This window comes from Vanessa cardui, chromosome 24 (assembly GCF_905220365.1).
Source record: "Vanessa cardui chromosome 24, ilVanCard2.1, whole genome shotgun sequence".
Classification (NCBI taxonomy): domain Eukaryota; kingdom Metazoa; phylum Arthropoda; class Insecta; order Lepidoptera; family Nymphalidae; genus Vanessa; species Vanessa cardui.
Genome location: NC_061146.1, coordinates 1,229,741 through 1,249,065, shown reverse-complemented (window position 1 = coordinate 1,249,065; position 19,325 = coordinate 1,229,741). Strand labels below are relative to the sequence as shown.

Sequence of the window (19,325 nt, the reverse complement as noted above, 5' to 3'; positions counted from 1 at the left end):
TATTCGATAACCTCTAATATTGCATACACACTAATATTCGTAATTATAATATCTGTAAGTTATCTGTGACCTTTGTATGTATGGTATACACATGTATGAAAGTTCAAAACATGGACCCAGAAAAACACGGGCATTGTGTAATAATTTTTAACTTTATTAATGGTAAACTTAAAAAATCATAAATTCTCAATCTTGTACGTTCATAGTAAGTTCTATAAAACCTACCGATGGTATGAAATTGTATGATTCAGTTAAATTTGACAAACTGATAAGTAAATATATTTTGTATAGATAAAAATATGCACACACAGATAATCTCCATAAAAATATCAATATCATGTCAAACACATTTGTCATGTCATGTTGACGTGTAGTTTCAACAATACAATGTTTTAACAAAGATCACACGACTTAGACTAAAACATGCAACACCCTGTATAATCTAGGTGATTCCCCGCGAGGAACCATAGATCTACGAATAAGACTTACATGACATATAAATCGTTCGGCTTACGAAGAAACATGTCCGATGGGCGATCTTACGCATCCTTACGATCACTGACTTTATCACTATAACATATCATTAATCACCTCAAAAACACTTCAATAAAATTATTTAAACACTTGTTGAGTTATATTTTTATTAATTACTGTTATTTTATTTTCACTTCAATTAAAACTATTTATTTTTTATTTTGAAACTGAAAATCCAATATGTTATTAAATATTCTAATCGATTACAACTAATAATTGGCAACACTAGCTTATTTTTAATAAAATTATATTTTTTTTTTATTTGTTTAAATACATACATACATATCATTATATAATATTGACTTTATAAATTATATATTTTTTTATATTAATTAATAATTCTTAGATCAAACATTAGTATCGTTATAACGATAATATAAAAATTATATGAATTGAATCATGATGACGTAGATATCTCTCACATACAAACATTTATTTTAATTATTTTATTTTATTAATATTTCTACGAACATAAATACTAACAAAGACAATTTTATCCGACTATTATAATTCTCGATTTAATTTAAAATTAAAACTTACTTTACTTAAATACGTAATGTTTAATTATGAATGAAATGAAAATTATAATCCATGTTTTTTTACAAAAGTATGACGTCTAAATAAAGTCTTAGACATGATAAGTGGTCACCTCTGATCTCTAACCTCTACTAAGTTAAGAGCATTACGTTTCATTAATAATTTAGGTATAAACCCTTAGGACAGCGCAACCTAAACCATATCCCTCGTGCATGTAACATTGTTCAATCAAACCTTCATAAGTAAACAGCACTACAATATTAAACGAGTATTCTACACTGGGTAATATATAAAGGCAAAGTACAAAGATGGGTTATATACCTTAAATCTGGGATAAATTCGTGGTAAGTAATGTATATAATCATTACATCACAACAAAGTCGCTTACCGCTGTCTGACTCTAAGTATGCTTAGATCTTTAAAATTACGCAACGGATTTTGATTGATAGAATGATTCGAGAGAAAGGATTTTGTATATGATACATAGACAATACAGTAAAGAAAACAAGAAAAAATCTGTTGTATATTCAATACATGCATTGCACCCGTGGGAAGTAGGGGCGGGTCCCTAGTTTTTTATGGAATGGCCATGGAAGCTGTTGGAAGCGGTTGTATAACAGTCCATCTCGTTGGCCTAATACGTAGCTTTGAAAACTGCCGATTCCAAAGTCCTGAGTCAAAGGTTAGGTCAGAACAATCAATCATTATTGGATTTCCCTGTTACGGAATTCTCAGTAACAGCCCGGATGTGTGGAAGATGGCAGACTTATCTAGACATATCAGCATAACTCGTGTCTCGGAAAAGACTAAAGATTCTGGGTATTTGGATACGATCCAGAGGTTTGGTTATGTGAGGCAAAGAATAATGTACAATTAAGTTTTCATATGTTTATGCAATACAACACCTGCGTTTTCCTCTTGTTTTATATAATAGTTAGGTGTATGGATAAATGGGCCATCTTATGGTAAATAACCCACATAAACATTGGTGCCGAAATGCCGAGAACTAAAATGTTATGTCCAATTACCTTTCAAACGGAACACAACACCGTGTTTTGTTATTTGGCGGTAGAATATCCACGTTTAGTTATAAAAATGTTAAGAACGGATATAAAATAATGATTGCTATTTATCATTTACCACCGACCCGCCCGGCCTCGCAGGGATAACATTTTATTGGGTCACAGATCCTATTAGAAAATCCGTGTAATACGTCATAAACGAATAAGAAAAATATAAAGATTGGCCAAGGGGAATAGGTATTCATCTCTATTTAGTTTTATATACTGAGCTGAGATGGCCCAGTGGTTAGAATGCGTGCATCTTAACCGATGATTTCGGGTTTGTGCTTGATTTGTGTTTATAATTCATCTCGTGTACGGCGGTGAAGGAAAACGTGAGGAAACCTGCATGTGTCTAGTTTCATTAAAATTCTATCGCATGTGCATTCCACCAACCGGCATTGGAACAGCGTGATGGAACATGTTCCACACCCTCTCCTTAATGGGAGAGAAGGTCTTAGCCCAGCAGTGGGAAATTTACAGGCTGTTACTTTACTTTACTATATACACTACTAGTTATAGCTACTTCGCTCGTGTTTTTGGGAGTTCAGTAGTTATCAGTCTTTGATCATAAAAAATAGTCTGTCTTTCCATTTCAAGCTCGCTTCATACATAATTTCATTAAATTCGCTTCAATGGTTTGGTTTGGTTAACATGAAAGAAAGAGCAACGGAGAGGCATACAAACAGAGTTTAGTTAATTAAACAAATATTATATATACATCCTATATTTCCTGGGATATTATAGCAATAAATTTAAATACTCGACGAATAATTACATTATGTGAAGTTTTTATTTCGTCACTTGTATAAATAATACAACATTTTTATTGTAGTGCACAAAAAAACTGACTCATCTATTTTAAAGAACTAGTCTAATTGTTGTATTGATTTCAAATATAAAAAAAGTATGTATAACTCAGTAGACAATATATTAATTTGATGATCTTGTGAAACGAAAATTTAACTCCCCTGTGCCTTACATGGGCCCTCAATTTTGGTTCATTGCATTTTATTTATTTATTTTAAAGAATAAGATTTTTAAGAATATTTTAACAAATAAAAAAATAGAGTAACTATTGAGTTTCTTGTCGGTTCTTCTCGGTAGATTCTACTTTCCGAACCGGTGGTAGCTTTATTTAATAAAGCCTACTTGAATAAAGAATATTTTAATTAGATTTGTTAAGTCAAAAGTATGAGTCATTTATAGAAGCATATGTTTGAGTTATCCTTTATATATTTGTATTAAAACATATAAAAATAAATGAGATATTATTGAGATTGCTGTTTCGATGCATATAAAAAGTAGATTTTTGATGCACGATCAAATATTGTTATTAATTCAATATCAATATCAAATATTATTAATAAATTTAAATAATATTTAACACTTTCACACTTTAAATAGTTTTTTAACACTTTTAATTCACGATATAAACTTCCAATGAAAAGAAGAATAGTTTTGTTATTTCACTTACACTTGTACCACACTTTTAATAGAAATATAAAAACCACAAAATCGTAAAACGCGTCCTAACCGCGCGGTGCTCTTGAGTGTACACGCTATGATAACAATTATATTGATAACATATTAAGACAAGTCGAGTCGGTTATGCGTTATTGGTTCCGTGGTCCACTTATCTTTTGAAGTGTAATAATTCACTTGAGCACACATTCTATAACAATAACAACAGTGGAATATTTACACTGGACAGAGATTTTTTTATTTCAATTAATATTATAAATTCGAAAGTAAGTTTGTTTGTCATGCTTTCACGACATAACTACTCAACCGATCGTAGTGAAATTTACCAAACACATCAGAGTTATAGAAAAGTCTACTAGACTAGGGGACTTGTGTGGACTCTCTTCGGGATGTTTTTAACAGAGTAGGAATACTCACTGTTGCGTCGCAATATATTTACAACAATATCATGTATATTCACAGTAACATTGATAACTTTGATAAAATCAGTGATAATCATTGTATATGCACTAGAAGTAAGGATAAGCTTATAACGCCAAGTTTCCGACTCCGCAAAGTCAATAAATCTTTCTTGGGGCAAGGTATCCATTTCTATAATAAAATTCCACAGACATTTTTAACTTTGCCGTCTCGTAAATTCAAATCGTTCATAAAAAATACATTGGTGAAAAAGGCGTATTATTCGATACAAGATTTTGTAGATGATAAAAAAGCATGGAATTAATACCTGTTGACTTCCAGGCAGGATATATTAATTTAATAATTGTATTAACTTAAAAATTAACTAACATGACTGTATTTTTTTAAATGTTGAAAAAGAGTAACTACTGAGTTTCTTGCCGGTTCTTCTCGGTAGAATCTACTTTCCGAACCGGTGGTAGCTTCACTTAATTGTTAAATGACGATTCAAAAGTGCTTGTAAAAGCCCACTTGAATAAAGTATACTTTGATTGATTGATTGATTGACTAATACTAGTTGATTTTCAAACACATATATCCTATATTGTACAAAATGTTATTGTATATGACTGACATAACTTTGTTTTAAATACGTAGTATACGTAGTATACGTAGTTTACGTTATAACTACAACTACTACTACAGCAGCTTGTAAATTCCACGCTATTTAATTTCTATGAAATTTGTCACATGCAGGTTTCCTCACGATGTTTTCCTTCACCGCTGAGCACGAGATGAATTATAAAGACAAATTAAGCACATGAATCAGCGGTCCTTGCCTGGGTTTGAACCCGCAATCATCGGTTAAGATGCACGCGTTTTAACCACTGGGCCATCTCGTTATAAAATAGTAACTACTCATTTTCTCATTATCATTGTAGAATCTTCATTCTGAACCGGAGGACGGTGAAAAAGTGTTTGTGAAAACCCACTTCAATAGAGTATATTTTGAGTTTAATTTGGATGTGTATGCGTTCAATTCTTTATAACTAGCTTTAGTCAATAGCTTTTACTAAAGAGCCTATCATCTAACAAAAGTCTTGCCTTGAAAGGATACGTTGTTGAAATCATCAAATTTTCAAGACTGTAATTGAGAAAACATTGCAAACAGCGCACTATATTAATCTTATGTATTTAAGGCTAGCTACCCATCCCGGCTTAAAATGAGCAGTAAAGGTACATAAAAAATATACAACTTTGGAACTATTCCTTTTTTGCGTCAGGTTTTCCACCAGTGTACGCAACCTCTTTAAAATGTCATCATAATCCGTAGCTTAAATAACGAATATATAAATGTTCGTTGATAGTATAAAGATTTTTTTTCAAAATTTTCATCGTTAATTCTTCGCCATCGAAGTTACATCGTTCGATAATCGGAGATATCAGGAACGCGTTCTCTCGGGAGCCGGATGTTATGATAAATAAATTAGATCTCATCTTCACGCTTCATGCAAGTCCGTATACATATCAGAGTTTACACGCTTTCTTTTAAACCTCAATTCGATTCCACAATTCTTCTATATATTTGACTTAATGGCCAATTTTTCAAAATAATTTCAATCTTCTACAAATTAACTAATGAGATAATATGATTATAGGTTCGCGAATATATCGGACTGAACCCTAAAAAGTGTCAGCTTATCAATATTCGTTATAATCGCCTCGACACAGCTGAATCTTACAGTTTACACACTTGATCCTATTTAAGATATTACAGAAATAGTACTAAACCGTTTTAATCAATACTCCTTGGTAACACGGAAAACACTTAACAATCAAGCAACGTGTGACAAAAGATTAATTTATGTCATGATAAAAAAAAAGTGTCTACGCTCAGACGCAAAACAATATTTAAAAGATAAAGTAACGACTCGTATATATCCCACAGCCAATGATATTCTAATAAACAGATATGTTATATCCATACTAAACAACAGAAAAAAGTGTGCCGCTCCGGGTACCGTTTATTTTAGTTTATTTTTACATTTCGTTAAAAGTAAAAAGGATAGCTTGATAAAAACAATAAATAAAAGGGATAACTAGATTTTTTAATTACGCAAAACGTAATTATGATGTCCCATTTAGGACGTTTTCTAGTCTTCACTTTTTGCGCGTTAATAACATATCTGTTTACTAAAACATCATTGCCCACAGCCAAGCAAAGATCTATTAAGAAGAGTTGTCCGTTCAACTTAAAATGTGTACCATTCCACAGTAAGTGGAAACACATGTGGCAAAATTTTACCGAACACGTGCAGGTTTCCTCACGATATTTCTGTCAACCCCCGAGTTCGAGTTGACTTATAAACACAAAACTATAGCATGAAAACTTCAATTGAAACTTATTGCAACCATCTAGATTCATTATCCATTGGGCATCGTATCTTCTAAAATACCAGGTATTCCATATAAGCAACAATGCTGTGTTCGTTCAATAGTGGAATTGTATATGACCTTATATAAACACAAAGGATGAGATAATATCCAAATGTGTAAGTAAAACTAATATTTAAGGTAAGAGGTGAACACTTACCATTGAATCGTTTATCTACATATCTGCCTTAAAATAGGATAAAATTTACCAAGAAATGCTATTTTGTAGTAACGAAACGAATACTGGAATCTCTTCTTTCGTCTGCTTGAATGAATAACAGGCACCAATAGTGATATACAATAAAAAATGACAATGAAATCCAAGTAGAAATTAAATCTTAGGTCATGCTAAAAGAAGTCTCAGATAAAATAAATAAAACTACATACAAAGCTAACATTAAAATAATTAACTTATCTTCGTCGGAACGATTATTTGTTTAAATTTATGTCACCAGCTTCATAAACTAGATCATGATGTCTAATACATACCTGTGAAAAAAACTGTCCCGGTCTGTATTATATATGTCACCGCAAAATTGTAAACATCGTTAGATCATAATCTATCTCCCGAGATTATGAACTGTCGAAAGATTGTCAATTAACCTAACCGAAATATCAAGTATCAAAATTGTTTTATTGCAAGTTGAATAAAGGTTTACAATATTTCGACAGTTACAGTTGCACGAGATAGTTTATAATCCAACGGTATTTAAAACTTTAGAGGGATATACACGTATATACACGGAATGTAAATATTTGATTACATAAGAATTACAATTACAACTTAACTAAGTATAAACAAATTAAAAAATAAAACGTTTATGATTGCTAACAGCATTACCGCCGTTGTATCACAACTCCGATTCCTGACACCAAAATAGAAATTGATTTTTTAAAATAAATAGTATAGGAAGTAATAAGAAAAAATAATCATTCCTTACGTAGCTAATGCTCAACAAACATTAGGAGCCAAGATAGTAAATTCAATTAAAACTAGAACACAAGAATATCTAGAATTACTATTTGGCCGTAGAATACCCAAGACGACCTTGTAATTGATAGCGTAATTCGTCTGATTTACGAGATCCGAAATTAAAGGTTACGGGATCTGCGTTTTCACGCTTATCTTAACGAAATAAATTACAAATATAATTGCACTTAAAAGTCTCAAGTGATGCTTGCTCGGAAATACATCAAGTGAAATGTACACCAACTTCCAGATGGTATCCAATACGAAGAAAATGTTATAATAAGTATCTTATTGGTATTTAATTTATTTGAAGTCTCTAGAAGTCAGGGAAACCTAAAAAGTTTCATAGATAATCAATATTGGACATCTCTGCTCTTATTGCATGTATCTTACGTAACGTCCAAAGTATTCTTTATGCTTTGTAAACAAAGCATTCTTTATGCTTTGTAAAAAAAAAATCAGTTCAAAGGTGTCTCTTAAAAGAGACACCTTTGAACTGATTTTTTTAAGATTAAATTTAAAGTAGCCAACAGCCTGAAATTCGACTCTACTGATAAGTATTGGTAACAAAATAGTTATTATTTTCCGATTTAGAACTTATCTAAATTGCTCTATAAATTAATACCAGGAAAAAGTCATTCTAACGAGCCTTGAGAACCATTTCGAATATATTAGGTTGGGGAAAAAGTCTTTTCGCATATAGTATGTATGAACTTGTAATAAAATCTCTTTGGCTATACCATTTGTATCTGGCTGGTTTTGGTATCATTAAAAAGTTTTAATTTTAAAGAAGGCACTTCCAAATTCAAATTAGGAATTTGTGTGATTTTCATTTGTTTTTGTTGTTGTTAAAATGAGTGAATCTAAAGAAAAAATTCGATACATTTTAAAATTTTACTATAAAAAAGGTAAAAATGCAACTCAAGCCGCGAAAAAAATTTGTGATGTTTATGGACCTAATGCAGTATCTGTGAGAGTAGCGCAAGTTTGGTTTAAGCGTTTTCAAGCCGGAAATTTTGATATCAAAGATGCATCTCGCTCTGGTCGCCCTGTTACGGACAAAATTGATGCCATTTTTGAAAAAGTGGAGCAAGATCGGCATATTAGTAGTTACGATGTAGCTGAAGAACTGGCAATTGACCACAAAACGGTTTTGACTCATTTGAATAAAGCTGGGTACACAAAAAAGCTCGATATATGGGTGCCTCATGAACTCACTGAAAGAAACCTAATGAACCGTGTACTCATTTGTGATTCTTTATTACGACGTAATGAAACCGAACCATTTTTGAAGAAGCTGATAACTGGTGATGAAAAGTGGATCACATACGACAAGAACGTGCGAAAAAGATCGTAGTCAAAGGCCGGTCAAGCTTCACAGACTGTGGCAAAATCTGGATTAACTCGCAACAAGGTAATGCTGTGTGTATGGTGGGATTGGAAGAGCATCATTAATTATGAGCTGTTACCGCCCGGCAGGACCATCGATTCAGAACTGTATTGCGAACAATTGATGAGATTGAAGCAAGAAATTGAGAGAAAGCGGCCAGAATTGATCAACAGAAGGGGTGTGGTTTTTCACCATGACAACGTTAAACCTCACACATCTTTAGCCACTCAACAAAAATTACGAGAGTTTGGCTGGGAGGTATTAATGCATCCGCCGTATAGTCCTGACCTTGCACCTTCAGATTTTCATCTGTTTCGGTCTCTGCAGAATTCCTTAGGCAGTGTCAGGTTAACATCACGAGAGGACTGCCAAAACCACTTGTCGCAGTTTTTCGATCAGAAGCACCAAAATTTTTACAGCAATGGGATCATGTCACTACCAACAAGATGGCAAAAAGTTATGGAACAAAATGGCACCTACATACTTTAGTGAAATGTAAATAAACTATAAAAAATACTTTTTGAATTTTCATATAAAATACGAAGAAACTTTTTCCCCAACCTATTAAGACGAAACCAAGTCATAGATCGCCAAAAAACGGCGGGAACCCTTATCTATCATAAAATCATATAAACTTATTTAAGTACCAAGTTTTTTATCTTATTTCATTAAAAAACTGAATACCTAAATTATGTTTAATGAAACAGTGTAAATCGTTTGACTTTATATTATTAACAACACTCGAGATGTAATGACAACCGAAATATAGTAGAAATAGCGTATTTCAGAGACTCATGACCGATCTAAACGGTACTAACTAGGGAATACCTTAAAAGATTAATGGATAGATTGATCGCAAACCAATTATCAGCTTAAATAAGAAACTAATTTTACTTACATTGATGTAACATTTAGCAATTTTTTTTTTTAAATATTATTGTTGGCAACCAAACAGGAGGCTCACCTGATGGAAAGTGACTACCACCGCCCATGGAAATCCCACTATACTAGGAGGCTTGCAAGTGCGTTGCCGGCAATTAAAAAAAAGCTTTTTTCTATTTTAGGTATTGTATTCTTATTCATTTTAATCATATTTTGTATAAACCTTATAGTAAAATTACTTATCAAAAGATTCGAAGGCTAGAAACATTTACGAGTAAGTCAGAAACTATGGGTTTGCGTTCCAACAAAACGAATCGTCGAGTAGGGAATGTCAGATAGTAATTCCTCTACAAAAAAAAACATTAATGAACCCGTAGTACTAGGCAAGAGCACTTGAGTTTAATTGTTTTAAAAACTTGATATTTTTTATGTTATATGTTAATAACGTTTTATTATACAATATACTAATTAAACGACCAATCTTAAACCAAAATAATCTTGACTTTTTGTGGTTTTTCTTGTTTGTTTAAACAGAGAACTTTGTGGTAAGGCTCTGATACACCCGACGAGGTACCATTCGTAACATATTCTACTGCTTCATTTGAAGGGTAATTGAGCCAGTGTAACTACAAACACAAGGGACATAACATATATTTTTCCAAGGTTGATGGCTCATTGGCGATGTAAGGAATATTTAATGCCACAATCTATAGTCCGCCTAGCAAAGCCACAAATAAAGACTACAATACTTGTGTTCACTTTAGACCTGGAGATACAAATCAATAACGTAATATGACAAATCACTGAGGTAATTTGAATCTCGATATAATAATTTCGTAAAAAACTTAACACTCACTTCAAAAGATCATTCAATCGTAACATTATTAGGTAACAAACCCGAAACTATATTTACAAAAATAGCTTGAGAGTTACCCAAGTATAGAGATGGTTTTTTTTTTTTTTTTTTATTTATTTAGGCAGGTAGACGAGCTTATGCTTCGTTTGATGTGACGCCAATAGCTAACACTGAAAGGGATGTAGTTACCGAAACCTATTCTTATACCGTCAGTGTACCATATATGGAACCGATTTATATCTTATCTATCTTTTGTGCCTGTAAAGACATCAGTTAGAATAAAGATATAAATTTCAATCTGTTGGGCCAAGGCCTCCTCTCCCTCTGAAGATAGGCTTTGGAACATATTCCACCACGCTGTTCATGTGGGTATATACTGCAGAATGCCTTAAAATAAATGTCATATAAACTTTCCTCTTGAGTAAATCTATCTACTTAAAAAAAACCGCTTCAAAATCCGTTTTGTAATTAATTAAAGATGTAAGCATACATAGGAACAGATAGCGGTAAGCTGCTTAGTTATATACTATGTAATGATTAATTTGTAGTCGTGAACCTCTCTCAAATCCTCTCAGCCAAAGATTTCCATTTATTTATCTTGAGCTATCTGGAATCATTTTGATCAACTACTTTTATGTATACACATGGAGCTATCTCTATATTCATTGATATATTATGTATACGGTGATATTCACAGACTATTATGAAGTTGACATTTATCGAGTAACCTAGTTATTAAAATAGGATATCCACGACGGAAACTTCGCCTCCGAAACACGACGCCAACGTGAGCTTTATACCTACATAAACATTTCACGATACTCATTTTTGAACATTAAAAACAAAACTGTAACTATTTATACGTGGCGACAAAAATAACAATATGGCGGCTACCGTCCGCCATATTCGAATTCTAGTGACGTCATTTAGTCTTAAATAATCTTCACACCAAATACGTAACGATATCTAATGAGTATAAATTAGTTGAGACATTTCGCTGACACATTCAGATACCTGCCTACATAATTCAAAAAGAACTTAAGTGCTTTTCAATGATCAGAGTCTTTTGTTTTATAATTAGTATTGATGTTAGCACAAGATTTGAACAATAGGTCAGCTCTTTCATTATTCAGCGGCTATCCGACGGGAATATTGACTTTACCCTTTCTCGGGGAGCTGGACACAATATAAAAACATCCAAATTGTATACTAGACGTCTACGAATTATAAGGGCCGCATTGAGAACGATTTTACTAAAATTTACGCGAAGATACTTGGACTCTTTACATCGTTATTTCAGGTTAAAGATTATCGTTAAATGTTATGTAAAATAAAATATTAACCGTACGCGAATTTTATTTAATTAAATTCAATAAATATCTAGTGATACTAGAAACAATTTTTATTCAAATATTTTTAATCTCTATATCAAAATCTGTCAAGATATAATTTTATATAATTTAAATTTTATTTAATATTATATTATAACAACCTGAATAATTTTACCATTAATGTATTTTGTTTTAGAATTATGTAAATAGATAATATTTTAATCAATTTCTTTAATCGGCGATTGTTTGAAATATTAAAATAACCCAATGCAATGCACTTCGTAGTTGCTAAAAATATTAAATGATTAAATTTTTTTGATAAAATATCCACACTATTTTTCGAATTAATTATAATAAGTATTAATACCAAAGTTATTAGTTTATTTAGGTACCTATAATAATTTAACTTAAAAGTAAAAACACTTCACTTAAAAATTTCTTGATCAGAAATATTTATCACAAGTAACACAACAATAATAAAAAATATCGTACATTTATCACACAAACGGACACAACTCGGAATATATTTCGAAAATATATGCACGGACACGTCCGATCGTCAAGGACGACCTGAAAACACTGAGCAAAACGTTAAACGACTAATGGAGCGAAAGGTAATCTAAATTTAAACTGGTCAGGAATGGCTGAAATTGTCACACTGGAATGGAAATGGTTACTTTCACGATAAAAAAATATTTGAAAAACGAAATATATAATATGAAATTTTTTATCTGTGGTTTTTGAACTATAAACAAAATTACGCGAGCGACCGAGCTTTGCACGGCTTTTGTAATAATACAAAATTCAGGAAACAAACGAAACCTTTTCTCGACACAAAATTAGATCCGTATCTAAGGTAAACGAAGTAAATACTTTTACATAGAATTTCTCATTTAAAAGTATAAGATATATTGTTATCTAAGTCGAAACCCAAATTGGTTTCATCTTGAAATATTTTTTACAACTGTAATATCAAAAAGCAATTATTGTTCGACTTTTAATTATCGAAAGTAATTATTGGTCCGTTGTTTGTGCAGGGACAAATATTTGTTATCGAAGCCAGTTGTTTTTCAAACGAAGTAAGCGTTATTTAATTATTTCCTTTTCTCAATATTTAGATTTTCATCATTAGGAACTACTAGATTACACCCGCGTGGAGGGGGCAGATGTTAGTTACCCTATGACCTTTTCTGTGTGCATGATGAGTATGCATTAGATCGATTGAATAGCTAAGATGTGAAAATATAAAGGTAATATTAATATTGATTTTTCAGATGACACACACACATCACTACACAACTTTATATGCACACATACTTAGATATTATTTATTTGAGAGCACGAGACTGTCTAAAAGAATTATTTATGGAACAATTCAACATGCCCTTTACATTTCAGTTACAACTGACACGCTTTCTGCAAAGGCCGTCATTATTATTTATGGACACAAACCTTATACCGAGTGGCTTACGGAGCTTAAAGAAAAATAGGAATTTTCATAACAACTTCAAAGAGATAGGAATTATATATAACAAATTAATCTTGACGCAGGATTTTGACGAACATCACATTTAATAGGGAAATATAAGACCTGATGTACTATATCTTAGTCGATTTATAATTTATTCATGTATAAAGGTGATGTAAGGACTAATCCTTACAAGAAATATTAACTAAAATATTTCTTGCAGCGTCATTGTCTATGGGTGATGGTGACCATCAGGTGGCCCATATGCCAGTCCAACAACCTATACTATAAAAAAAAATATGGTCACCACCAGAGACATTGACACCGTAAGAAATGCCATTGCCAATTTGGTAAAAACCTTGAGTCCTAAGATATATCCGTTGTACCTGTAGTTATACTGGCTATCTCACTCTTCAAATCGGAACACAATAATACTAAGCTATTGCTACTTAGCGGTAGAATCTGTGATGCACCAATGTAGATAAGATGAGCTTGCACAAAAACAACAACAAAGCCCCATGTAAGTCATCCACATCGGAAATCATCACTTCGATAACGCCGCAAATAATTTAGCCGATATAGCACTGAATGTTCATACCTATAGATAACAATGGCTAGTTAATCTGTAAATTAAGTAATAGATAACGAAAAACAAATACTTGATTTACTTTTGCAATTATCATAGTCTATGATATAAACTCATTAATAATTTTACCAAACGACAAAACTTCAAGCATTGCAATTGCTGTTTGCGTCCAAATATTAAAAAAACAGTTTTGGAATAAGCTCTTTTCAGTGTTTTCATTGAGTAATAAGTACGATGTTTATACAATACTTATGTATATTTTAAGATAATTAAACTAGAAAAAAATCCTAGTTTAATTATCTTGAATTTATATGGTATGTATTTTTAAAGTGAATATAAGTAGTAAAATTGTTCATAGTTAGTTCAATAATGTAAAATGGCTTCTTGAGAAAATAATACTTCGGTTTTTTAGGGATATATCTATCAAATCAATGTTTTAGTAAAAATAATAACAGAAATTGTTTAATAAATTAATACAATTTTTTACAAACAATTTTTTTTTTTGGTATAGTTGACTCAGCTTAATTTCTACTTCAACAAATACTTTTCAATTTTGCATCAGCGGCGTATGTCAATATTACATCCTATGATTTTGTTGGGATTATGACTACTTCCTACCAAAATTTCCCTTATATTCCAAGATTTGTATATATACTACACTAACCATAAACCAATAACATTTTGGTATTTAATTTATTTCAAAATGATGGTACATCTTGTATTTAGATTTCTTATTATATTTCATTGAGTATTGATAATTAATCCTAACTATCAATATAAGATAAAAAACATTTATATCAAATAACATTCCAACATTGCCAAACACATAATAGTAATATTTAAAATTTTGTTAAAAGCAATAAATAACTTGTCTATCTTTTCAATGATACCTAATATATATGGTCTTGGGAAAACCTTCAAGATATTCCCAAGACTATTCATAACTTTATGAATATATACAATTCATAAAGAATTATTATAAAGAATTAATGGAGGCATAAAAAATTTGATACTGCAATAAGTTGTAACTCAAGTCTGTTGATATATGGACAAATAAATGCCACAAAAAAAAAGTTACTCTGTTGAGAATGAAATAGAATAAAAATATTAAAAAACTTTAACGTTACCAGTAAATAAACTTTTTAACTTATAATAAAGCATGATATCAGACACTATATAATATAAATTTATTAAAATACCTATTAATTAAATTGAAAGAAAATTATAACTACTCAGTTTTTTCAGAGTCCTTCTCAGTAAAATCTTAATTCTTAATATTATGATTGTTGCTCTATGTTTCATGTAAACCTTTAAATTGACCATAAAAAGAGCATCCACAAGCATACTTGAATAAAACGTGATTTAACATTGACATACATGATCAAAAGTTTATAAATAAAACCACTATGTACAATTAAAAATATACTTTATTGTAATTTATTCAAGTCTTAAAACTATACTTTAGTGTTTTCTTTTGTCATCTCTGTCTCTCGCTTTTGATCTATCATAATCATCATACTTCCGTGATGATACACGGCTCCTCTTATCATCCAATCTCCTCTCTCTTGACCTATCCACTTCTCTATCTCTAGACCTGGACTTATGGCGTTTGTTTGAATAATCCCGTTTTCTATCATAGGGGGAACGAGATCTTCGTTCTCTTTTCTTATGACTTCCATGGTACTTGGATGACAATGGTGGAGTTTTTGGAGATTTATCTTTCTTTGAATCACGCTTGGAGTCTTTAGATGTAGAAGCTGTAGGAGATTCAGCTTTTTTCTCTTCGATCTTTGCTTCACGTTCCTTTTGAGCCTGTATGTATTTGTTGGCTTGATAAATCTTTCTCAATCCATCAACCTTACCGTCTAACTCTTCAGGATTGACTTTAGCTCTTTTGTAAAGATGTAAAATCTTGAGGCAAACATCTCTTATGTCTTCTTCCGTCACCTTAAACAGTAAGAACCAGTGTGGGTTGTTGGGTAATGGCAACCCAATTTTCCGAGATGTTAAATAGATGCAGGCACAGGCGATTGTCTCTGGAGGAAATCTCATAAAGACATCAGTCCTTAGAGCATCGTTCATGTAATTCCAAGCCATCTGCATTAGCTGTTTATTCTTCTCGTACTGTAATAGCTGTAGATAGACTACAATAAGCTTATGTGGGTGTTTAACATGTACACAGAAACCTAATTCCTTTAAAATACGCCGTTCAGCTTTAATAACCTGATTTTTAAGTTCAATGTAATTTTGATCAACTATCAATGGTGAAATTGGCTTCTGGGCTCTCACTTGTTTGATATGATGGAACACATTGATGACGTCACGTATCCTACAAGGTTTCTCTTCAACCTTGGACGCTAAATAAATGCTTCCCATGGCTGTTGTCTCCATTGGATATCTTACAAAGGACTTTGAGTAATAGAATCTCTGTAAGTACATTTGACCGGTGGCCATAGCAACTTGAGGTAGTTTTAATAATATTCCGGCTGTTTGTATCATTTCACATCCGAGAATGCGTAAATCGGTCTCAGTTTCGATGTCCAAGCCATCGGCCTGTGACGGAGTTTCTTTGAAAGTAGATTCAGGTAATAAGCAATTGTGTAAAGTCAACACTATCTTTCCATAATTCTTCTGAGCTTTGGCTGGTGCAGCATTGTTAGTTTTGGTCTGATTTTGTACAGTTGTAGTAGTCATATTGATGTCGCAACTTTTTACACGGAAGTTGAATGAATATCACAGTTACTTACACCACACGATGATGTATTATTATAATTGTTCACTTTTTTACACAAAAACATTCCATTTTCATTTGATTTACATGTAATTTAACGATTATTTTATGGCTGGAGAGAGAAAAACGCGATCGAATGACAGCTATTGAGTGACAAATATCAAAATGGCGCTACCAAAACAGATGTCAACAAAAGTAAGCCTAAGTTTTTATGTTTAATTAGGTAATAAACATAATAAATTATATCTTACCTTGTGCCATAAGTGAAATTAAGGTATTGCTTCAACCAAACGATCTTATAGGACTTAATAAACAAATTTATACGGTCTAATACGTCTGACTCACACAAATCAACATTTTTTTCAATATCCTAGCGTTTTGAATTTGCATCTGCAGCAAGTTAACAAAAGTATAATTTAATAATACTAGTTTTGGTTTACCTACTTTTATTTTTATAATACTTTTTTGCTTAATGTAATTATTTATTTCATACCAAATAAAATTAATAAACTTACCTTTTTAAAATATGCACAAAAATGTCAATCCATTTTCGGAACGAAACCGGAAATGAATCCGGGTATCCAATTTGGCGGCACTAGTTAAAGGTAGGTATTCAATCAATAAGAAGAGTTGCGCGTGCCAAAATTTAATTAAGAATAGTAGGTTTAGATATTTGTCAGCGACATGCAATTGGCACGCCTAATCTAATTACAGAATAATTTAAAAAATGCAAATAAAAATAGATTGATTTTATTATGATACTTACATCCAGGATCAGTGCACTTTTGTACCAATGAATCTAGAAAATCATGTCCTTCGGTGGATTCGAAACAGCATTTTACAAATGACATTTTTTATGAATGAAAATATCTATATATTTTTAACAATAACAAGGATATATTTAAAACGATTTAATAATTTCAAATAAACTCTATAGTAAATAACATGTTATAATATTAAAAGGGGTTTCACGTTTATTTATTACTTACGAAACTATTATTAAATTGAATTTAGAATAAAAAATATATGGAATCACTCTAGTAGCTGTAAAAGGTCACACTAAATACCTATATAATTTGACATTATGTTAACTTTTTTTAATATTGTATTGCTTTTATTTGTACACTGTATTGTTTAAAAATAAATTTCTACGTTAAAATTAGGTCAAATATGTCACATTTCGGATGTACACTACATTTATATCTAGTGTTTAGTGCGTTGGAGAATGTCAATGGGGCTCGCAAGTGTATAGCCGCCAATATAAAAAAGTTCCTCTTTTCAAACTAGTCCGATGTACATTTATGACTTTTATTCTCGGTAGCATAATGCGCCAATTTGCTCTTCCCTTAACTTACAGCTTTGTAAAAAAAACGCAACTTAGGTAAATCATTTTTCAATAGATGTCGCCCTTGACATCAAAAATTGTTTGTAATACGTTTTGACTGTTCATTGCTAGATGGCGCTACTCGTTTATACTATTTAAAATTTAAATAAAAGTTTTTTATTTAGTAGTAAGAAAACTTCATGTCATAATTTTTACAACTCAAGAAATTATGGATTTGGATTATTGCTTTTTGGCAGATCACAGTCTACGTACTATCACCTAATTGGTTTTTTTCTGCATATCAGTGACTTGATGCAAATCAACATTCACTGATATACAGACTACAATACCGTACAAATTTTAAACGCCGTGCAAAAATTTTTCGGGAGCACGTCGACGAAAATCGAAACAAACTTGTGACTGAAATCGAGTGTTTGTTGAACAAAGTCGGTTACTGGGCGGGAGCTCTTCAGTACCAGCTTTTTACATTTGACCGTATGCAACGTAGAGCGGATCGAATTGTCGACGATAAAGCCTTTTCCATCCTGCTTGAGCCTTTGGCTTTGTTTGGAGATGCTGAATCACTCGGTGTCGTCTACAACATTATTCGCAGGGAATATTCCAAGGAATTGTTTGGATTAATTCCCGCTGCTGAATTTCGCCTTCAGATTTTGCGTCAGTAGCTGAATTTTCATCTGCACTGTCTTCTAGATGTCCGAAAATCATTTGCTGCCTTGCATAACTGTCTGTGATACCAGCTTTTGCCGGCAGTTTTCCCGAACGAATACGACTTGGGAACCTTTAAGTAAAAAACATTTCTCAAAGGCCGGCAATGCACCTGCTAGTCTAGGCTTTTCCTTCTCTTTAGTGTTAAGAACTTTTTTTTATAAAAATTGATATATTTATCACGATTATAACGATACTTTGTTGTTCTTTCTAAATTGATAGCATGATTGTATTGAATTTGTGTTGTTTTATGTTGTATATGAAGGCTAAGATTAGGCTATATATATATATATATATTTAAATATATAATTCTTCTATAAACGGTTGAATGGCCTCCGATTTTTTTATTGGGCCCTGGTAGGTGGCGCTACGAAGTGAATAGATATAGTGCTTTATTAATTCAGGTGAATTCGGACGACCCGGATTTAAAGAAAATATATATTCATTGTACTATACAATGTTGGTTTGTCTTTTTTATTAGCCATATTAATAAATACCTAAATTTATGGGCAAAGGTCAGAATATTATTGAATTTTTTTATCGAAATTCGGAAAATCTTACCAAATTATTTTGTCTACATTGCACAGACTACATCGAATAGTTTTTTTTCAG

At 31.8% G+C, this 19,325-nt stretch overlaps 2 protein-coding genes across 5 annotated transcripts in view; both read right to left on the bottom strand.

Moving 5' to 3' along the window:
- LOC124539962 (protein EFR3 homolog cmp44E) overlaps positions 1 to 17,572 on the bottom strand; it is a 43,717-nt gene extending 26,145 nt beyond the window's left edge. For 2 of the 4 annotated variants that reach the window (XM_047117336.1, XM_047117337.1), the window contains exon 1: positions 17,430 to 17,572. In XM_047117336.1, coding sequence (XP_046973292.1) covers positions 17,430 to 17,514 — 85 coding nt within the window. In that variant the 5' untranslated portion in view covers positions 17,515 to 17,572. Of the gene's footprint in view, positions 1 to 489; positions 680 to 16,914; positions 17,048 to 17,429 lie in introns of those variants that run through there. The other 2 variants (XM_047117340.1, XM_047117339.1) reach the window with 2 other exon arrangements.
- On the bottom strand, positions 15,342 to 16,874 carry LOC124539963 (cyclin-L1). Its single transcript, XM_047117341.1, has one exon. The coding sequence runs from the start codon at positions 16,624 to 16,626 to the stop codon at positions 15,394 to 15,396; it is 1,233 nt and encodes a 410-aa protein (XP_046973297.1). The 5' UTR covers positions 16,627 to 16,874; the 3' UTR covers positions 15,342 to 15,393.
- Positions 17,573 to 19,325: the final 1,753 nt, after the last annotated feature.